The sequence below is a fragment of the Bos taurus genome, chromosome 21 (assembly GCF_002263795.3).
Source record: "Bos taurus isolate L1 Dominette 01449 registration number 42190680 breed Hereford chromosome 21, ARS-UCD2.0, whole genome shotgun sequence".
Taxonomy (NCBI): Eukaryota; Metazoa; Chordata; class Mammalia; order Artiodactyla; family Bovidae; genus Bos; species Bos taurus.
This window is the reverse complement of record NC_037348.1, coordinates 56,830,698-56,845,836: the sequence shown is the minus strand read 5'-3', so window position 1 is coordinate 56,845,836 and position 15,139 is coordinate 56,830,698. Positions and strand designations below refer to the sequence as shown.

General features: G+C 37.0%; 1 protein-coding gene across 2 annotated transcripts in view; it reads right to left on the bottom strand.

Annotated features, from left to right (window-relative positions):
- Positions 1-223: 223 nt before the first annotated feature.
- CPSF2 (cleavage and polyadenylation specific factor 2) overlaps positions 224-15,139 on the bottom strand; it is a 36,566-nt gene continuing 21,650 nt past the window's right edge. The window contains exons 10-16 of one of the 2 annotated variants that reach the window (XM_005222127.5): positions 11,269-11,369; positions 10,721-10,921; positions 8,146-8,298; positions 7,210-7,435; positions 6,486-6,785; positions 5,186-5,320; positions 224-4,797 (exon numbers count right to left, since the gene is read on the bottom strand). In XM_005222127.5, the coding sequence (XP_005222184.1) occupies positions 4,705-4,797; positions 5,186-5,320; positions 6,486-6,785; positions 7,210-7,435; positions 8,146-8,298; positions 10,721-10,921; positions 11,269-11,369 (1,209 nt within the window). In that variant the 3' untranslated portion in view covers positions 224-4,704. 2 annotated transcript variants of the gene reach the window in all.

The window sequence follows — 15,139 nt, the reverse complement described above, 5'->3', positions numbered from 1 at the left end:
CATATACTTGCGGTTCTCTTCAACAATGAGGAGAGATGCAAAACTCTCCAAACTTGTACTATTTTGCTCCTCGAAATCACATTTTAACTTCAAGAACTAAAATGAAATGGGCTTGAGTAATGAAGGAAAAAGCACCAAAAAACTAGAGCTGTGTGGGTGTGTGTGTGGGATGGGGGAGGTAGGCATAGAGATGGATGGGAGAGAGAAACAAAGATACCCTCAATTTCAGCAAAGTCCTCCATGTTTATTTTGACAATCTGGGGTATTTTCTCATAAACACAATTAAGGTGGTTAGAGTGAGAAAGAGCACAAGAAGGAGAAAAACCTTCCCTTGATCCTCACCCAGGCAGCAGATCTGAAGGTTCCTTCTCTAGTTCCATGTATACATATCCATCCACTCTGTAGATGCCACATGGCTGGATAAACAAGGGGTTGGGGTGGTGGGGAGCAACCACCACCCAAACAAACAAGCAAACAATCGACCTCTCAATCACCAACCACTATTTACACCCTTTGACTTAAGTGGTAATGAGTTCATCAATATTTAAAGGACAATAACCTTATTTTATCTAAACCTCTAGAACCTTAAAACCAAAGAAAAGTACAGGATGTGACATTTACCCTTTCTGTCCCCACCCTATCTGCACCCCCACACCCCCCCCGCCCCTGCCCCACCTTTACTGGCCATCACACAGGATGGAAGCAGTCCTCTCTGAGCAGACTATTGTTCATGCTGTTCTTACAGCAAATAAAGTGAACATATTCCCCCTAAGCAAAGTGAATATAACTAAGGAACCAGAGCAGTACAGCAGTGCAGGAAAAAAAAGTAGTTGAAATTTACAGCTTAAAATCTCAGACTGCAGAAATCAGCTAGTTCAACACACTTATTTTAGTATTGAATTAGTGGATTCTATAAGGATTGTAGATTCATTTAGTATCAAATGAATAAACTCTATGAAGGCTAGGTTCCAATTCCACCTCTGTCTCTGACTAGCTACCTATCTTAAGCAAATCCTTTCCCTTCCACAGGCCCATTCATTCAACGTTGAAATAAGTGTGTCGAACTAGATGAATTCTACAGTCCCACTCAGGCTTAATGTTCTAAGACTTTAAGTTACAAATTCCAACTACCTTTTTTCCCTTTTAAAAGTGAGAGGGCTTTTTTTGCAGAGATTGATAAGCTGATTCTAAAATCCATATGAAAATGCTAGGGAACCAGAATAGCCCAAATGATCTTGAAAGAGAAAAAAGCTGGAGGATGTACACTTGCTGACTTAAAACCCTGATACAGTTACAGTATTGAAAACAGTGTGGTACTGGCATACAGATAGATGTGGGTAGAGGACAGATCAGTGAAACAGAACTAAGACTCTAGGAAGAAAGTCATACATTCATGGGCAACTGACTTCCAACAAAGATGGCAAGAAAAGTTAATGAGGAAACAGTCTTTCAACAAATGATGCCAGCACTACTGGGTATTCAAGTGCAAAAGAATGAAATCGGACCCTTAGCTCACATCATATGTAAAAGTTAACTCAAAATGAATCAAAGACTTAAATATAAGAACTATATTTAACCACAAAACTCTCAGGAAAGAAATAGGCATAAATTTTTGTGACAATGGATGAAGCAATGGCTTTCTAAGATACAACACCAATAGTACAAGGAACTAAAAAGTAAAAAGAGACATTAGACTTCATCAAAATTTAAAAGTTTTGTGTTTCAAAGGACACCATCAAGAGAGGGGAAAAAATGTCTACAAATGGGAAAAAATATTTGCAAGTCACATATGTTAAGGATTTAGTATCCAGAATACATTTAAAAAAATAAAAAACTCTTTAACTCAACAATAAAAAGATAAATAACCCAATTTAAAAATAGGCAAAGGATCTGAACAGATACATACCTACAAAAGATAAATGGCCAATAAGAACAAGAAAAGAAGCTCAAAATCATCAGTCATTAGAGAAATGGAAATCAAAACCACAATGAGATACCTCTTCATACACAGTAAAATGGCTAAAGTAAGATAATGGTTCATCAGTGCTGCCAAGGTCATGGAGAAACTGGAATCCTCATACACTGCTGGGAGGAATGGAAAATGGTGCAGCCACTGTGGAGAACAGTCTGGCAATTTTTCAAATGGTTACACAGAGTTACCATATGATCCAGCCCTTCTACTTTTAGGTATATGCCTCTCTAGACTGAAAACATGTGCCCATACAAGAACTTGTACACAAATATTCATTCAGAGCAGCATTATTCATTATAGCCAAAAAGTAGAAACAAACCAAATGCCTCTCAACGGATGAATGGACTAAAGCAAAATGTGGTGCATCCACATGGAGTATTATTCAGCCACAAAAAGCATATTGACACATGCTACACCACTGATGAATCCTAAAAGTTATGCCAAGAGTCAGACACAGAAAAACACACACTGTATGATTCCATTTTTTTGAACTATCAAGAATAAGTAAATTCACAAAGACAGAAAACAGATTAATGGTTGCCCAGAGTTGAGACGTGAGAATGGGGAGTGACTGCTAACGAATATGACCTTTCTTTTTGGGGTGATGAAGTGTTCTGGAATTAAGACAGTGGCAATGGTTGCATAACTCTGTAAATACACTAAAAAAAAAACCCCAATGAATGTAACTTTAAAAAAGTGAATTTTAAAGTGAATTGTTATCTAAGAAAAATTTTTACAGGCAAAGGCCCTCCTTAGAAAATTGATTTCCTCACTTCTGTTTCAGGCCACCTACTGGTTCATGAAAATAAAAAAATCTGTAATATTTGACATTTATAATCCCATTGACACGAATTACAGAATAAAATTTCTTTTTAACCAAATTATTTATAGATATCAACTGACGGTCCACTGTATTTAGTCTTCTTCTGAAAAATGATAATCTGAAAGTTCTCTGAGCTCATGATTTATCTCAGAGTCCTTTTTAAAATTTACATTCTTCTTAAGCAACTGAGACTGAACAAATATCTTCATTTTAGAGATTTTAGTAATACTGTCATCTAGAAACAGGTGAAAACCTTGCTCCTGCATTGACACTAGTTAGCACAGCAATCTTCAAGCAGTGCTTTAACATTTAATTCCCATTCACAGGACAATAGAAAGGCAAAGCAAGAAATGATTTTTCAATACCAGTACTGCAATGTAATATGTATAACCTGATGCTTTAAGCCATCAAACAAGTGCAGACTTTCTTTTCCCTGGAATATAAATAGAATTCTAGGCTTACTCTATTCAGCAGTAAGAGCTGAAGTGATTTTTTTTCAGAGCTCTACAAAAAAAAATACCCTTTATCTTTACCACCTGTAACATTATTTTGTATATCTGGTTTTCAGTACCAGAAGGCTATAAACTTTGCATGAGCAATCTAACCCAAAGTAAGAGCTCTCTAAGCCTTAGAAATAGAATGAACTATTAATTCTTGTCTAATATCAGTGGGTTGTACTATGCATAGTTCCATATAAGTTAAACAAGAAGACTGATTCTTCTAAAAATGCTGAAGTGTACAGAGAGGAGGGGTTAAATAATTAAGAAGTAAAGATCAAGGTCTGTCATGATTAAGCTACATTCTAAAAAAAGCACCAACAGATTACAACAGGGTGACATGATTTTCATTTTTAAGTTCAATGGAAATTGCATGTACTGTTTTTACTCTTAAGCACAAGTGGTTTACACTGTATCGAGGCTGCTGGCCCCAAGAAAGACATGAACATAGAAAGGATGGTCTTGTCCAACTTCAGTATTATTTTTGTAGCAATATGTATAAAACTCAACCACTGTTTGGGCAACCTTAGGAGAAAGCAAGCCTAAGAGATGAACACATTTACACCTCTTAATTATACTGTTACCTTATAAAAATGTAAAGTTCAACATTTGCTCCTCTGAAAGCAAAGCAATGAACAGTCTCCAATACAGTAACCAAGCTGTGAGTTAAGATGTGTTTAAACGTAGGCAAGACCTTTAAGACTAAGAGTTTTCTTCAATTACATATATCCAAATGACAGTGTTATAATTCAAATTGAACAACAATAACAGGAACAAAATCTTGATAAAGTAAGAAATGGGGGAAATAAAAACTGACTTCTGAACCAAATGTATCCCATCTCATGGAAGAGTGAATCACTGGGAAGCATGCCACGGAGAAGAGAAGCTCCATGTGAAGAAAATGCATACAGGAATTTAAGTTACAGCACGTACTCTTGGTTTTTCCGTTTTTTAAATACATAGGCTTCAAAAAACTGTTTTATCAGTTTGTTTTTTTTATAGCACATCTTTTTAAAAGAAATTCCTACTTTTCATTCCAGAAAATATAAGAAACAGTTTGCAAGAATTCATGCAAACATGCTTCTCTAAGGCCATGAACAGGTTTGCTAAGTTGCATTGTTTAATTCAAGTAAAAGCCCTTCTAAAATAAGGGGTCTGTAAAGGAAGCCAGTTACCTTCAACTCCAAGGCCTGTGCACTTGTAAGGATCTCTGACACTCTGAAAGCCAAAAGGCAGCATGCTCATTTGAGCATTAGCAATATGGTTTCTATTTACACTTTTAAAAATCAAGTGGATGTTAAGTTTTTCTGGCAGATTCTTTTTATATGTTACAAAACAAAAAAGCAAAAGCTTAGAATAAGAATCCTTTTTTCTTAGAAAGGTCAAACAGATACGTTTTGACATCATGTCCTTTACACAATGGCATACTGTTCATATAAAAGGTCTCTTATCCTATAAAAGTCTTGACAAAGGCAGCCTTCTAATCCAATGCGTCCAGTTTCCGTCTAGAAACCAAGTAGAAAAAAAAAGTTCTTTAGTACATCTTCTACCCGTTAATATGCAGACATGATAACCAAAACATATTAACTAGGTTACTTTATGATTGATTAGGAAGTGACTGTTCTGATTCACAGAATATGAACATAATATTCTAGTCATGAATTTTACACAGACACATAAATGTCAGAAGATTCAAATAATAAAAATCTACAATAAAATTATATACCACGTCTTTGACAGTCCCTTTTAAAAGCCTTCAAGGTCATCATGATAAATTTAATTTACTGAGCTCCAGTTTGTAAAATTAACTCAATCAAGAATTACAGAATTCAAAATAACAAAATACCAGAAGTATTTGTTCACTCAGTCCTTCCTTACTAAAACCACACTTACTCTACGGACTGCCACTTGATTGTTGCAAACGAGCACGCCTCCTACGAATTCAGCTTGGATCCCCTCCCGTAAAAGAACTTGTTTGAAGTCTGACAGTCTTGGTTCATTCATGAAAACCGACTGATGTCCAGGAACCTGAGGTAAGGTTAAAGGGAAAAGAATTTCAAACAGAACACTAGACACAGAGTTGTACTGAATAAAGGGAAGTAACACATGATCTCAAAGCTACTTTCTATTATCCCCTGAATTCCTTTGACAGATCATTTCAAGTCTATAAATCACATTCCCAGTTGTTATTCTGAGTTTTACCTCCTTATTTAACATTACAAAGCCCTTCACATTTTCTGGATGTTTCACAATCAAGTTTATTAGTCATGCCTCATAATAACAGAAAGATGTTTGATAATGTTATGCTCTTCACTCACCCACTTGCCAAAGGGGGTCAACGAGAGTGCCAGTAGGCAGAACTGAACTGAAATTTCATTTTCCAGATCCCAGTCCTTTGTATATAGTTCAGAGGATAACTGTCCCTGACCCCGCTTCCACTGTCCTTCCCCCTCACTGTGGATGCGGTGGACACCGTGGGTTTTAGAATCAAAGGCAAGTGGTTCAACGTAATGCCGCTGCTTTGACGTTGTTTTGGAGAGTGCCAGCTTTGGCACAGAGAGGAAAGTTCCTAATTCCTTCCTGCAATTTCAAGAGTTGTGCTAGAGGGGATCTGATGAAAGAGGCCATCTCTTCATTCCTTATTGCATAGAAGGGCTAAAGACATCACGGGACAGTCGTTTAAGACTCTGATCATGTGCTTTTAATATTACCATACGTTAAACTATTTTACAGCTCTGCCAGTTAACTAGATATCTCTTGAGAACACGTGAACAAAATACCAAACTAAAACTATATCTCTACTAAATAAAACATTTCTAACTATATCAAAAACAAAAGTGGTTCAACTGAAGAGGCAACATAGAAAAATGGAATTATAAATCTCCTAACTATAATAGAAGTAGACAGGTGACACTCCCAACCATCAAACTTAACATTTAAAAATCTATTCTGGAAAAAGCAAATCATGGAACAATTATGTGTCTTAGAAGATTTGCTGAAGGGTTCTCTACTATCGTTATTCTCTAGCCGTGGAGGACACACAAGCACAAGCACAGGAACGTTATCTTTAGTAATTTTTTTAAAACTTCAAAATGAGTCTACATATGACACATTTTAAATGGTTCAAAACATAGAAGGAAAATTCAAAGAGTAAATTAAGGGAGAGAGGAGAAGCAGCACATGCTTTTTTTACCTCATGAGGTGGTAAGGGTTCCAGAGTAGGAATGATCTCACTTTCTTCACCTGTTTCTTTCTCATCGTCTCCGAACAGACTTTTCATGGCCTTCTGCTGTGCTATGACACTAGAATCTGAAGGCGCATCCACCTGCATTTCAGAGTCTTCTCCATCATCCTTTAGTTCGCCTTCTTCTAAAATAACTCCTGTGTCCACTTTGGAAACTCTCATGTCTAAGACACCGTCTATCCAAGCTAGTTCAGCATCTTTTGCCTTACAAAACTGAAGGGAGCTGACAAGTGAATCTTTTAATCTCACCTAGATATGATGCAAAGGGGAAAAAGAGAAATAAAGCCCACAGAGTATAACTTGACAATTAAATATGACCTATTATTATAATTTTCTAACTTTAGTACTGTGTATTAAAGTTTAAAAATCTCTCACTCATCTGATCTTCACTGTAACTGGTAATGACCCAATGACCCATAAGATCATTAGGGCCCCGTCTACTTTCCAAAGTAAAGGTTCTTAATTTCGACTGCACACGGGGACCACATGGCAAATTTTCTTTTCTACTGATGCCAGGGTCCTACCTCCAGTGATTCTAATGTAACTGATGAGACTAAGACGAAAACATTGAACCCCCTTGACTCCCCAGAGCTCTCCTGATGTGGAGCTGAGGTTGGAAACCACCAATAATCTCGGCCCCTAGGACTTGCTGCTTGAAGGCCAGCATGCTTACCTGGTAGATGTGAGTTTCACTAGTGGCATCGACTGTCTCGTGCAGCTTTGGCATGTATACTTTAATATCTTTCCCACCAAATGCACGACAGCACTCTGCAAGATCCTGACTGGCTTCTGGTGGTCCATGGACGATGATTAACTGGCGTGGTTTCATCTGATTGATGATTTTTTTAATGGAATCCCCATCAGAGCGTCCTTCATAGTCTATGTAAGTAACCCTGGCCCTGTAATTAAATGATTATTCAAGTTTCCTTTTCTGGTAAGTTCATTCTAAAATTAGGTTTTTAATAGCTTTTATCATCAGGAAAGAAATGTATCAACATGTAGCATGAGGATTTGAGGAATATACCCTGTTATATTGTTAACATGTATTATTAAGCTCTTAGCTATATTCAAGAATGTATACTAAATGATACTACTAGACAAATAAGCCACTCTGCTCTCTGATAACTTAAAAAATATATATATTCCAAAATGATAATTTGCTGCTGTTAACTGCACTAGCAGAAAGGGGGAAAAAAGGTTCACAATGGGTATTTTTAAGACACAGTGGTGTTTTTAAGATATTAGTGCCCTAGAGGTAATTGAGTTAAGGTGTTTATTTTACTGAACAAGCTCTTAGAAAAATTAAACTTGTGAATTACACAAGTTCACCTGCTACTCAACTTACTAAAAACACCAGAAAGAATGTTTCTTCATATAAATGTACAATGTGAAGTTTAACCCCCTCCTCACCACCAATTCACTTTGGCATTCCAGTATCATTAATAAAGGGAAAAACTCCCATATATCACAAGAAGAAAAAAATTAACTAAGCACAAACTTGCTAGTGAATATTCAGAAATATAACCTCTGAAACAATGTCAATTATATAATTCAAGTACTTGAAATTTTACTTTGTAATCCATTTGCAAAATGCAACAAAAGCACTTACTTTATTTCAATAGATTCTGTTGTAGAAATACACTTAGTAGGAACATCAGATAAATCCTGATCCATGGGTTCGTCTCCATTTGTCAGGCCAGACTCTAATTTGCTTTTTTCTTCTTCAGTAGCTTGAAGTTCTGGCACTAAGAAATCCTCTGGTCTAAATAATAAGCCTCTAATTAGAAGTAGTAACAAGCAAGCTAGTATTATTTAATATATACAACCAATTAGTAGATGGCACAATTTTTAGACTCCTCACATATCTCAAGATTCAAATATACATTTGATCCAAAGTCAGTGCAACTTCACAATTTCAGTAATCGAATGACAGCATGTATTAGGTTCTTTAAGTACACTTTAAAACACACCATGTGAGGAGCGAAAAGGCCCTACCTAGACAGGCCATTCAGAGACCTTAGTGGCTGCCGCAAGTACTACTGCAACCTGGCCTTCCTTTGTTCCAGTAATTCATTTTCTCAATTTCTGTGGTTTCTCTTGTCAATTTCCAGTCTCACAAATCTCAGGTCTCCTTTAGTTTCGCTAAGATGCCCCCTCACCCATTATTCCTTCCCTGCCTGATGAAAGCAGAGGACTCTCCATTTTTGCTTATTACAGAGAAGACCAAGACACAAATCATTAGCTCCCTCAAAAGCCCTCACTTTTATTTCAACAAACTACTAGCACATTTATTTTTGAGTATCAGAGAGAGTTCTATGTTAAAATTAAAAGGCAAACTTTTTTTTTTTAAACACTCTGTCTAATCTCAGTATTTATCATGCCCTGGCCCCAAATCCCCTCACACTCCTCTCTGACAATCCAGGCCTCTACCACCAGCACCCAGACTGCTGCAGGAGCCCAGTATCTTTGACTGTAACCCACAGAGCAACTGTAGCGCATTGCCAACTGTAATCCACACAACGATGGCAGGCAGCAACCACCTAACATGCATTTACTGCGAGTCAGGTGCTATGCTCAGTGCCTTAAACGCACAACCTATTTTATTCTTGCCTCCATTTTTAAGATAAGAAAATTGAAGCTAAAGAGCCCTGTCCATACGCTAAACAGACTGGCGCTAATTAAGTGAAGCGGTGAGCAAACTCTCCAGCACTGTTTAGATTGTCAGCTTTTTTCCCTACTACTTTAGAGGGCCAAATAAACAGTAGAATTTTCCTAATTAAACCCAAGGATGACCTAAGACCATATGCTCAAGATACCATTAAAGGAGAACAAAGAAGGTACAAGAGAGGGAGGTAACTGTGTTGGGGTGGCGGGGGAGAAGAGGGAAGCTTTCCAGAGTTTGTGAGGCCAGACTCAGCAGCCTGAAAGCCTGGGGTGGGAAGGTGGAGCACGGCTGAAGGAAAGAAATGTGTAAATGCATGACATGAAAAAGCTGAGTAGCCATGAAGACCAAGATGGGTGGGATTGAGGGGCAGTCGGAGGGAGGTCAGGAAGGAGGGGATATATGTTTACATGTAGCAGACTCGCTTAATTATACTGCAGAAACTAACAGAACATTGTAAAGCAATTATACTCCAATTAAGAAAAAAAGAAAAGGCTGAGCAGGAGGAAACTGAGAGAAGGCTGGTACCACCAGAATGGAGAACACACACTGCTGCTGCTGCTGCTAAGTCGCTTCAGTCGTGTCCGACTCTTAGCGACCCCATGGACTGCAGCCCACCAGGCTCCTCCATCCATGGGATTTTCCAGGCAAGAGTACTGGAGTGGGGTGTCATTGCCTTCTCCGAACACACACTAGTGTAACAGAAATATAGAGAAATATAATAGGAAAGTAGGGAGAGACCAAACTGTGAAAGACGTTGTGCACACATCTGACATTTACTGATCTTTATTCAGGACAATAGTGTTTTTAAGTTTGTGATTCGAACATGTGATTTCAGTTGTTTTTCTAACGGTGTAGATAGATTTTCCACGGTTCCACTCATGGTATCTCCTATTCCTCTTATAACTAAAACAGGTATGCAATACTTGAAACATAACCCATTTCCGCAACTTAACATAACTCCAGCTGTCAGAAGCTCCTCCTGTCATACGTCTTTTTCCAACGCATGTCCCTTGTGCACGTGCTGAATCACTTCGGTCGTATCCAGCTCTTTGCAACCCTATGGATCACAGCCTGCCAGGCTCCTCTGTCCATAGGATTCTCCAGGCAAGAATACCGCAGTGAGTTGCCATGCCCTCCTCCAGGGGATCTTTCCACCCAGGGATCGTACCCACATCTCTTAGGTCTCCTGCATTGGTGTTCTTTGCCACCAGCACCACCTGGGAAGCCCTGCATGTCCCTTACCTCTCTTTTTAAGTGGGGAGAGGGGAAAGAATAGTGGTCATCTTTTTAAAACATTTTACATACCTAAGTAACAAAGTTATCAGTTCTCCTTTAATAGTAACTTTCTAGATGTTCCTCAACCTTACATTTTAAATTAAAAGTCTTCTGTATCTTTCAAGCTGAGATACTCAGAAACTACATACATGATAACCAGAAGGACCAAATTCATTGAGCTCAAATGACAACACAGTTACTACCTCCAATCTAGAAGCAAGAAAAGCTTGTTTTGCTCACGTACTTGATGATTTCTCCATATTCATCCCATTTAATTCTTTCTTCTGGGGCAGGAAACATAGGATAAGACTTTTTAGCCTGTTTGAAGAAACTTCCTTTACGACTGCCTTCGCCTTTCATCATCAGGTCATGCTTGGTCTTATGCGCTGATGGCTGGTCAATGTCTTCCTCAGCGTCACTCTCATCACTGGAATCTATGTCCGCCCTAAGGAGTTTGTGAAAAGGTAGAGATCAGCAAGTCCCCAAATGATTTTTAATTAATATTTATAAAATTATTCTTAAATTAAAAGTCAATGTTAATTCAATGCTAATGACAGTATTATTGGACTGCTATTTTGTGAAATATAGTGTAAACTGCCAATTGATAACAGGCCAACTAATAAATACATGCTAACATTAGCGCTGAAAAGAATTTAGAATTTAGCACCACTGGAAAGATGTATTGAAAGCAATAAAGTCAAAAGAAAATTTAAATATTTTCAATTAAACATTTTTGTGTAGAAACACATTCTCAAATTATAAAAACTTCTAATCTGCCTGAAAACAACTTACTCTTTTGACTGCTCGAGCTTTTTAGCAGCTTCTTTCTTTAGTTTCTCTTTTTCCAAGTATTCTTCAAGTTCTTTCCCTTCAAGTTTCACACGTTTCCTCAACTACAGAAAAATAGCAGATGAAAGGAAGTATTAATACGAGGAGGTTAAGGCAGTGGGGTGTGAGAAATACATTACATCTCTAAATTGCTTCATCATCTTTAAACTAAATTTTCCTCTGAAATATTCAAGTTTCTATTATGTGCAATCACAGGTCCTATTTAGATTAGTACTAAAATTGAGCTGTCACATTTCTAGGATGGGTTTAATTTAAATCAAACTGGTTAAAAATCACCAATCAGGCAAAGAAAATACAGAAAAGTATTTTTATAACTTGGTGTAGGTGAGAGCTACAAATGACACAAAACTGAAAAGAAAAGGTGAATAAATATGGTAACGAGGGGAAAAAACTCTGATATTCTAATCTCATGAAATGAAAAGAAACGGAGAAAATTATCTGCAGCACTATTTGACTATCAGAAGCTACTTTTTCCTAAGAGCTCTTCCAAATATGTTAAGGAAAAGATGGTCAACACGTAAAAACAGGACAAAATGATATACAAGCACTTTATAAAATAAGAAAAATTATTCATAGCCATGAAAACATATCCAATTTTACTAATAATTTTTGTTGTTGTTGTTTATTTGCTAAGTCATGTCCGACTCTTTGCAACCCATAGACTGTAGCCCACCAGGATCCTCTGGCCATGGGATTCTCCAGGCAAGAATACTGCAGTGGGTTTCCATTTCCTTCTCCAGGGGTTTTTCCCAACCCAAGGATCAAACCTGCATTTCCTGCACTGGCAGGTGGATTCTCTACCACTTGACCCAAATGATATTTGAAAAATGCAAAAATTTTTAATATAAAACCATCTTTTAATTTATGAAATTGGCTGTAGTAATTACTAATAGGGAAAGGTTACTTCCATCCACTAGGGGAAAATTACAACGACTATGTTAGAAAGCAATTTGTCAACATCTAAAACTAAAAATGTACCTATCCTTTTAACACAGCACTTCTAGGAAGTTATCTACTGAAACGATCACACACACGTGAGGGGAAAAAAAGTACATGGCAGCAATGTTTACAAGACTGGAAAACTGGACACAACTTTAAAATCCATCAGCATGGAATGATCTAATCAGTAGTCCTCAAATCTTCTGATCTCTTTTTATTTTTTTTTTCTCTTTAGCCCCAGCCCTTATTATTTGAATATTTGGAACACTCATTCTATATATGGGCTTCCCTGGTGGCTCAGAGGGTAAAGAATCCGCCTGCACTGTGGGAGACCTGGGTTCGAACCCTGGGTTGGGAAGATCTCCTGGAGGTGGGCATGGCAACCCACTCCTGTATTCCTGCCTGGAGAATCCCCATGGACAAAGGAGCCTGCTGGGCTACAGTGCATGGGGCTGCAAAGAGTCAGACATGACTGAGCGACTAAGCACAGCACAGCACAGCACATTCTATACACACATTTTAATTTCTTTTAAAACTCCATATTCCATATTGCTATGTCGTATCACTCTCCATTTTATGCCACGATTCCATCAAGAAGTATCTCCCCAAGTCACGATCTACCTGACTGTGTGTTGTTGTTGCTGTTGTTGCTAAGTTGTGTCTGACTCTTTGCAACCCCCTGGACTGTAGCCCATCAGGCTCCTCTGACTGTGAGATTTCCCAGGCAAGAATACTAGAAGAGGTTGCCATTTCCTTCTCCACGCATCTCTTTTTAAACTCCTAAAAATGACTGAGAAGCCTGAAGAACTTTTGTTTTTTGTAGGTTATATTTATTCATATTTTACCATATCAGAAATTAAAACTGAGAGATTTTTAAAAATTTATTTGTTCATTAAAAATAAAATCACTCATATCATGTTAATGTTAACATCATTTTTCACAAAAGATGATAGTTTCCAAAGCAAGAAAAAAAATAGTAAAAAGTATGGCATTATTTTACATTTTTGCAAGTCTCTTTAATATCTAGCTCAATAGAAGACAGTTGGATTCTCACATTCTGCTTCTTGCCATATATCGTTTTGGTTAAAGTAAGTATATTTAGAAAATCCAGCCTCACACAGATGAATAGCTGGAAAAATTTTTAAATAGCCTTTTCATGAATATTCTTCTTTGATATTACATTAAAACTCAAAAAGTGGTGGTTTCTTAAAGGCTAGTTGTAATGGGGAATCTTTAATCATACCCATAACTTCTGTACTTTGTTACAGTAAAATTTACTGATTGATCTTACATTTTGACTGGACTTTTTACTTGTACATTACTTTGCAACTTCATGCATTAGATATTTGGAAAATATTAGTTCATTAAGTCACACAGTTAAGTTCATTAACTTATGAATATTAGTTCATAAATTACACAATATTATACAAATTTGACAATATTTTTAAAAATCAACATTTGCAAATAACACTACCATCTCACCAGAAAAGTGATGTTGTCAATCTGACAATGACAGGCTAAGTTTTCCAAAATGCTACTTTTCACTTGAAAGTTTCAATTTTATCAGACTGAGGCAAGAAATGCTATCAATTGTTTTCCTTAGAGTCACAAGCTCAATTATTCTTTTTTGGGAAAATATTTGCCAAATACACAAGTCTGAATAACCACGTCATTTCAAGTAAAACTGGTGTTCCAGGAAATAAAGTAGCTAGTTTAACTCAACAACTCAAGCAATTAACCAAGTGATTTCTTCAAGACAAACATCATATTGGGTTGGCCAAAAAAAGTCATTTGGGTTTCCTGTACGATGTTAGGGAAAAACTCAAATAAACTCTTGGCCAACTTAGTATATAACACAAGTGATTCTGTATACTTCCCATCTTGACACCAAGATTATTTTAAGAAGTTCTTTTTAAAAGGATTTAATAAAGTTATAACTTTATTAAAGTTGAATAAAAGTTTGTAAGTTGAATAAAAGTAAATAACTTTCACTGCTTCATCAAGGATATTCTTAACTGCAACTTTATTTCAATGACAAGTGTATGGTGATGAAAAATGCAGTGATTAACCTGCTTGATGCCACAGGCCTGATTTACGCTAAGGCACCAGCACTCTACCCACCACTGCTTTCACAGTAAAAGACAAATAACATCTTAATATCACCGTGAAAAACAACTGATGGACTCCATAGAAGGGTCTCGGGTAGCCCCCAGGGCTCCTTGCACCATGCTTTTGGGAACCACTGGATTAAATAATCAAAGTACGTATACATAACGTATTATTAAAGAATCACTAGAAATAATTCAATCACTTATTCAAGAACATTTTAAAGTTTATTATACCAAGTATTGAATAAGGTAAATCTGTAGCAACCTTCATTATTCAAAAATATGTGGAAAATTTGGTCCCATTTCTTTAAAAAAAAAAATCATATAGATATTTGTATGTGAATAGAAAAAAAAATCTAGAACATACATGCTTCAAAAATATCAAGTCTTGACAACAAATGCAAAGTGTCATCCTGGATGGGATTCCAAACAAAAAGGAAAGGCCACAGTTGGAGCAATTACCAAGAGTCAAGTGGGGTCAGTGGATGAAATAGTATTAATATCAACAGTATGATATCAGTGCTTATTTCCTTATTTCAAGTGATGTATCATAAATATACAGTCTTACAGGAGCATGTCCTCATTTCTAGGTATTGCATACTGCTGTGTCTAGAGGTAATGATGGAATATCTGCAGCTTACTTTCAAAAAAGTATCTCATACTGTGTCTGTATGCGAGAAGGCAATGGCACCCCACTCCAGTACTCTTGCCTGGAAAAATCCCATGGACAGAGGAGCCTGGAAGGCTGCAGTCCATGGGGTTGCTAA